Source organism: Cuculus canorus, chromosome 2 (genome assembly GCF_017976375.1).
Source record: "Cuculus canorus isolate bCucCan1 chromosome 2, bCucCan1.pri, whole genome shotgun sequence".
NCBI classification, from domain to species: domain Eukaryota; kingdom Metazoa; phylum Chordata; class Aves; order Cuculiformes; family Cuculidae; genus Cuculus; species Cuculus canorus.
This window is the reverse complement of record NC_071402.1, coordinates 140,425,544-140,432,943: the sequence shown is the minus strand read 5'-3', so window position 1 is coordinate 140,432,943 and position 7,400 is coordinate 140,425,544. Positions and strand designations below refer to the sequence as shown.

The following is a 7,400-nucleotide window of genomic DNA, read 5'->3' as shown; positions in this document are numbered from 1 at the left end:
GGCTTCAGGCTTCAAGTAGTTCTCTGCAAGAAGGCACACATGTATAAGGATTCCAATGATCTTACTCTGCACAATAGTGCTTGCTGCAATTTTTTTCACCTCACTGGAAGCAATAAATCCCCCAAGAGCAAAAATGTTGATCTGAGCTGAATTTGTTTAGTCTTCCAGTTCTTCTCCTAATGGCTAATACTATGACTGTAGGCACTATGATTTTGTGCAGCTGAGATACCATCTAGGTGGGTGCCAAATCTTGTCTCTATACAAAGCTTCCTTGCTAATGTCAGAAAATAACAGCATAGCCATTGCTTCAGCCACTGTATGCACTCAAAGTCAAATTTTCCTTTGATGTTCTGTGAGCTGGAACATGAAGGACATGGGGTAATCTGCTCTATTCACCCACCTACTATGTGAAATACTGTCTGCTCACGTCAACTGCTTGCAGAGTCTTGTTTAGAGATTCTCTACAAACAAAAGAGACGGATGTTGTAATTTAGTTTCTTTTACTTATCCTAGATGTGTTCTAATAGAATATAGAAATATTCTCATGTTTTCTTTAGAAGCCTTATTACTCTTCCGTAAAGAATATCTCTTCCTTGTCCACTGGCAAACTGACTCACCACTTCCTTTTTCCATTGCTGTCCACATTTGGATGGCAAATTATTGATTCAACTATTTGGCTGGTTCAGATATTTCTTTAGTGAGTTTTATGATTTCAGCTCTTTTGACCAAGGAAAAATGGTGAAGTTTGCAAAGTCAAATATTCTGTTTAGCCTGTGAAAATTTAATTTGGCCTCCACATTTTTTCAAAATATAGTGATGTATTATGTTTTTTCACAGAATTCTGTCACATACATTATTTGTAGAATGATCTGAAGGCAAATTACAGTGGCATAATGAAGGATATTGTTACTTACAAGACACCTATGTCATCTGCAGCAGAACCTGTTGAGAATGAGGAAGGCAGTTATGAGGAAAGGAAGAACAATTTTACATTGGCCTTCTCTGGGAAGTTGTCCCCCTTCACAGGAATGCTCAGAACACAAATAAATCAGGTGTGTGTATCCCTCAAGTATAATGATGATGGGCCAGGAGAAAAGTCCATGAAAATAAAAGGGTCTTAGGAACAGGATTTGGACAGTATGTAATGAAGTGCAACAAAATTTGAGCAATCAGGAGAAAAATATGGAATAGTTGCTTCCTATGAACTGCCTGCCTTCTCCACATCCAATGCATCATAGGGTGCACTGAGAAACATAACAGGAAATTAAATAAGACTGTAACATTATATGTACACACATGAGAGTGAAATTACAATTCCAGTTCTATTGTAGCTCAGAATTTCTTAATGTCTGGATAAAATTTTGCAAATGTAAGGGTCGTTTTTCAGTGATCTCTTTCAGTGTGATACATGTACCTGACTTAACTGTTTGATTTTACTGAGGCTTTGAGTTCTTGTAGCTCAAATTTCCCTCTTTCTTTCCTGTCAAATAGGATAAGCTGAAGCATAGCACTAAGAGTTTTAGGTGTTACGGAATGTTTAACACTAAAATAGAAAATAATAAATTATAATTTTGGGAGATCTTGCAATCATTACATGCATTAGATACACAAATTTACAGGAAAATTTGAATTAAAAAAGCTGTTAGAATAAATGACTCTGTAAGTAAGCATTTAAACAAATGAAGTAAGCATTTAAACAAATGAAATATTCTGCATTACTTTCAAATGAAGGACCAGAGGGAATGCTAGTGAAGCCACTGTTTCAGAGACCTGGATGGAAATTTCCTTATAAATTATTGAATAACACTTCAGCTGGATCTCTGGGAGGGGTTTATACGACAGTTTTTCAGTTTGGATCAATTAACCTGGTGCTTTATAAAATAATAAGAATAGGATTCTCAGTTAATTTCAATATTTCATCACACCTATGGATTAATATTTGTATAATTTTTTAATGTGGCAATTTTAGTTATTAAAAAACTAGAAAACCAGATGGAATTACAAAACAGCAACATATTACTTAATTAACTTTTGCCTACTGGGATAAATAGAACATAAAACAGAATATATCAAAGCAGACACCAATGAGACACTATGCATCCATTAGTATGCAGGAGGTTTTCTCTTCGGATACCAGTTCTTATCAGACATAAGCATATGCCTATCAGTCTTATTAAATAAACCCAGCAACTCATCATGTTATGATCCATAGCATATAACATCATGGCAAAAAATCAAAAGAAGTATACTATGATGCTCCCCACAGACCAGTGAAATCTGCCACCAAATTGAAAGGTGAGCAAATAGTGAAAAAAACCCTTGCTATTATTTTACAAAGGAGTATGAAATTCAAGTTAGTTTGCAAATACTAACAAACATCCTTCAGCTGTGCAAGAGGGCCTTAAAATAAAAGTAATCAAAATACTGGATTTAAAAATTATTGACTTGTCTGTCTAATCATGTTACAAATATTCTGTCAGCTCCATTCCATGACGTGTATTATATACATGGACAAAAATGTGAGTGAATCGGCCAAAGTGCAGACCTGTAAAACCATAACAACATAAATCTTCCTTACTTATATGAAATATCCCTTGAACTTATTGGTTGGAACTAGATGATCTTTAAGGTCTCTTCCAAGCCAAACCATTCCATGATTCTATAATTCTATGATTCTCTGATTATTGCAGTACTGTGCGGATTTATGTAAATTTTTTAGTATAATTTGCCAATATATGCTCTGAAATAAAAATTATTTCAAACATGATTCCAGCATGCTTGAATTGGAAGCTCTGCACAATTGCTTCATTTGGCCAATGAACTCTAGTTGATCGCTTCCAAAGTTCCTAGAAAAACTACTTCTAAGTACTGCACACCAAATACATGTCTAAATGATGTGCACTGATACCTTTTTATTTAGTAAAAGTGAATGTCACCAGATATATATGTGCATACATATGGTTATTGCTATTGGAATTAATAGCCTGCAATTTAATCCCAGCCTATTAGAAACAGGGCTCAGCAAACCCACACAAATTAAAATGAATGCGCGCCACAGGCTTTTCACAAGGCTTCAAGACAATGTGTTTGTTAGTAACTTCAGGTTAATACCAGTTAGGTCTTGAACAATTTCAGTCTTATGCTAGATGAATTAAAACAGAGGTGTGTTACACAAAATAAAAGAATACAGAAAATACAGTATTGTATTATTTACTGAACAAAATAACTAGTAGAAATTGCATTTGCTTTTTCTTTTAAAACAGCATTAAGTAATGAATTTTAAACCATACAAGCATCAACAAGAAATGTGAATAACTGTACTGTTAAGGTGGTATCTACATTTTTTTTAAAATGCTTGAGATTGGAAACTGCAAATGTTTTATATCTCATTGTAAAATGATTCAAGTGCCTTGTACAGTATGTAAAAATTTTGATAGCTAATGACAATAATGAAATGTAAATATGATACCTGAATTTAATATTTCAATAGTTCAGGCCCAGATCATCAAAGTATTTAAGTTCACACTCCACATGGAAGATCTAGGTTTCACTGCACATTAACCCCTTCCATGAAAGCAGTAACTGTTTTTGATGGTGTAAATTTATAGTCTTGTCTTTCCCTGTAAAGGGAGGGAAAGGGTCAATATTAAAGAAAGAGTGGTTCCAATAGGTAGAAAGGTTATGGCACTGCAACTACATGAACCACCTTCCCTACACAACATAAAAATATTCTAATATTAAGGATTATTTTACAACTCAGTGGAAATATGCAGTAATGCAACCCATTTCCTTTGTCTGGATGACAAAAATGCAGTCTTAACAGTCACAAGAGCCCGCCTTGTGTTAGCTATAAAAAAAAATATATTTATATATATATTTATGCAACTAGTATGTGCATTAAACAAAATCACTGTATGAATCAGCAGGGTTCAATAACACTTGTATCTGAATCTCTAGAACGGGTGCATTGAAGTCTGTGGTGCTTCTCAGTAAGAACTCACAATGAAATGGCAGAGGATAGAAACCCATTGGTTTAAATCTTATTTTTCATATCACATTGCCTAAGAAATAGTCCATAAGGTCTCTGACAGCTAAAAGGATCTGTTGCCTTTACTTCAGCCTACTGTTCATAAATTAAAGATATCTGTTGAAACAAACCTGATAATTGATTTATAGTGAACACTGAAACTGAAAATCAGCCCAATTCCATTGTGAAATCCCTTGAAATAAAGTTAAATATTTTCACCATTGTAAAAATTCTCTTTTATCTTCATTTCTTACCATTTGTGTATCATGAGTTGTTTAAAAGGACAGAAATCAGCAATGTCAAGAAACATTGTACGTGTTCCGGAAAGCATACATATTGTGACTCACTCGGTTAGGTAGGAAGGTTAGTTAAGAATTGAAAAGTGAGTGCATTTCACATCCACTTATAGAAGTATCGGAAAATTTCTTTTTTTCTTCTTTACTTGTTTTGAGATGTTTTTCTCAAACATCTGTGAACACTGTTCAGCGCTCTTTGCACTGAAAGAGTACAGATTTCTCATTCACTCTTTGAAATACCAGAGAAGAACACTTGAACCAAAGGGAAATAGCCTTGTGCACCAAAGCTTTATTATATTTTCGATTACTGTGCATCCCCATACCTAAAACCAAAAAAATGGCACTTCTGCCATAGTTCTGATACCATAGATGTCCACTGACAAGTGTTCTGCATGAATCATTGTGTCTCAGTCCATTAACAAAAACTACTGTGCAGGGGTAATCTGGTATCTTTGATAGTTTTTCTTCTTGGACAAAGCTTATCCAAAATCTTCTATCAGGCTACAGCAGCTTAGGGTTCCTTTTCTTTAAAGAGAGGCAAAGTAAATGTCTTACACCCGTAAGCCAGTACTAATGTTCTGTCCTAGGAACTTTAGCACTGCTCTGACACGATGAACCCTTCTTTTTCTCCAACTGGTTCCACTTCAGCATAGGCAGGATGTCCAGATCCTCTTCTGAATTTCATTGCCGGCCATCTGCTTGGACGTCGCTGTAACAGCAACAACAAGAAAACAAACTTTCAGAATACGAAAGGTACAAGAATAAATTATTAATACAAAACTTTAACAATGGCCTGTAATTCTATTATCTCATACATTTTAGTTTGAGATAAAAAAATCTAAACAAAACACCACTCTGTGTAGCTGTTGCCGGGATGGAGAAGCACAGTTCAGCAGCCGGAAAAGTCAGAGGAATTAATCTCTCTTTCCAAATTTGTGAGTAATGGCTGTTCTCAAAGACCTAAATAATTACCACTAGTCCTAGCAACGAAGAGGGTGAACTAGCTCCAGTTTAAATCTGTTGATCAGCGGATCTGTGAATTTTGTCATATAAAGACCTATTGATCCACCACACCCTGAAAAGAGCCATCAACTGCCCTTCCTTCCTAGTTTTGCAAAGGAATTATCTAGCATATTATACTCCATGGGGGAATGTGTGATAGAAACTATACTTCAAAAAATTATTTAGGGAAGAAATCTGGCAGGCTTATGCAGGACTGTCAAAATAATGATTATTTCAAGTGCCATAATTTCTACTTGAGTAGTTTACTTTGGTGGTTCAAACGGAAGTAACCTTTTTTTTTAAACTCTTATGACCTTTGGGTAGAAGAGTCTTAAGAAGTCCCCACCAATTTTCATTAGGAATTTTGGTGCCTGATTTAAAACCAGCTAATAAACAGAGAAAAGAAATGGATCTTTTCTAGAGCAGATAAAACACTCCCTGTATGATTATGAAACCTCTGAGAAGGCAAAGTGCTTTAAAAATCTCATATTTTAAACTAATTAATGTCTGGAAAGGATCAGACTGTGGGTGACCAAGCTGAGATTCTATCAAAGGGAATAGTTTTCAGGAAAATAGGGAAAGTCCTTCTTAAAATCAGTTAGCAGAAAAAGCTCTCACAAAATGATTATTGCCTGTCGCAAATTTCATCTACCAAATACTCTGATACATATTTCTTTTCTTTCCCAATAATAGTTACAATCTGCCTGGAAGAAGGGCTAGAAGATAAAGCAACCTGTACAGAAACATTGCAGAAAAATGAGAGGAGAAACAATGAAGATAAGTTACAGCCTATATTTTCATGGACAGTTCAAAATCTAAACAATTTTACTTTATGATCTTTCTTCTGAAAATAAACAATGCATTTGGTTTTCTGTCCCATAATACCCTATTTTGATTGCCTTTCAATCACAAAGAATATCTCATGTTGCTGAAGGGTGGTGTTGGGGACCGCACAACAGAACAGAAACAGTCATGACACTATGCTGGGACTCATGGTGCTGTTGCGCAGCAGCAGCATGAGTATTCTTGGGGGACCACTGCTGCCTGCAAGTACAGAAGAAAGTCTTCCTCAGTGCTCACTGTTAGGAAGACACAATATAAAAGCAAACAGTTCCTATTTCTTCTACTGCAGAATCAGGTTTTGAGGAATTCAGAGTTAAATTCTGTTTGGCAGGTAATTTAAAATCCCAGGCCTTTCAATGTAGCATCTTCCTACAAAGTCAGAAGGCAGAACACTGTCCCATTTAATGGTTGTCTTTTCCTAATAAGAAAACTTAGTCTGTTCAAACTTTGGAGACATTTATTCTACGTAAGCTTGATTCAGCTTGGTTTCAAAATTAAGAAGGATAGTTTGGTTACCACTAAAGAAAAAGGGTCATATTCTCTTCTCAGACTCACTAAAGTAAATAAAGAATAATTCAATTAAATGCAAAGGACTTATTCCAGATTTCTACTCGTATAAATGAGAAAAGAATTTGAGTGAGAGGTCTCTAATGAAAAGAGAACATGAAAAAGCACTGGAAAACAAATAGGAAAAAACAATTAGAAACAGTCTCAAATAGCTGTATATAACAGATTAAAACTCAGCTCATCCTTAAGTTGCTCTCTGATCTCATTTTAAGACAAGTCTATGATTAGTTACTACTTCCTTGCCATGTTGCTGTTAGAAATTAAGTCTACCATTTTGGGCTACTCTATTTAATTGGCCTTTCCTTATGATGAAGTATGGAACAGATGTGTATCAGTTCTAATGAAACAATGCCATACAACATAAACATCAGCTGTTGTTCCAGAAATTAATAGTTTTGAAGGTAATTTCTATTAAATTACAGCTTTCTGTGGTTTCTCTTCACGCTCGATGTGAGACTTTTCATTTCTAGTGATCGGATATTTAATTTCAATTTCTTTGTGTGCATGTGTGTAATGTAAGTGGTTGCCAGTCTTAAAAAAGACCACTAACAGGCTATCAATTCATTGACTTGTGTACTGACCCCACGAAAATTTGTAGAGATATTACAGTTTTAATTCATAAAACTAAAAGTAACTTAATTAAGATGGAGAGATATAAATCTCCT

The 7,400-nt window shown here is 35.0% G+C and overlaps 1 protein-coding gene across 1 annotated transcript in view; it reads right to left on the bottom strand.

The window, feature by feature from the left end:
- Positions 1 to 1,549: 1,549 nt before the first annotated feature.
- Positions 1,550 to 7,400, bottom strand: part of PLXDC2 (plexin domain containing 2) — a 262,550-nt gene continuing 256,699 nt past the window's right edge. The window contains exon 14 of the mRNA XM_054058522.1: positions 1,550 to 5,032. Coding sequence (XP_053914497.1) covers positions 4,916 to 5,032 — 117 coding nt within the window. The 3' untranslated portion in view covers positions 1,550 to 4,915. The remainder of the gene's footprint in view (positions 5,033 to 7,400) is intronic.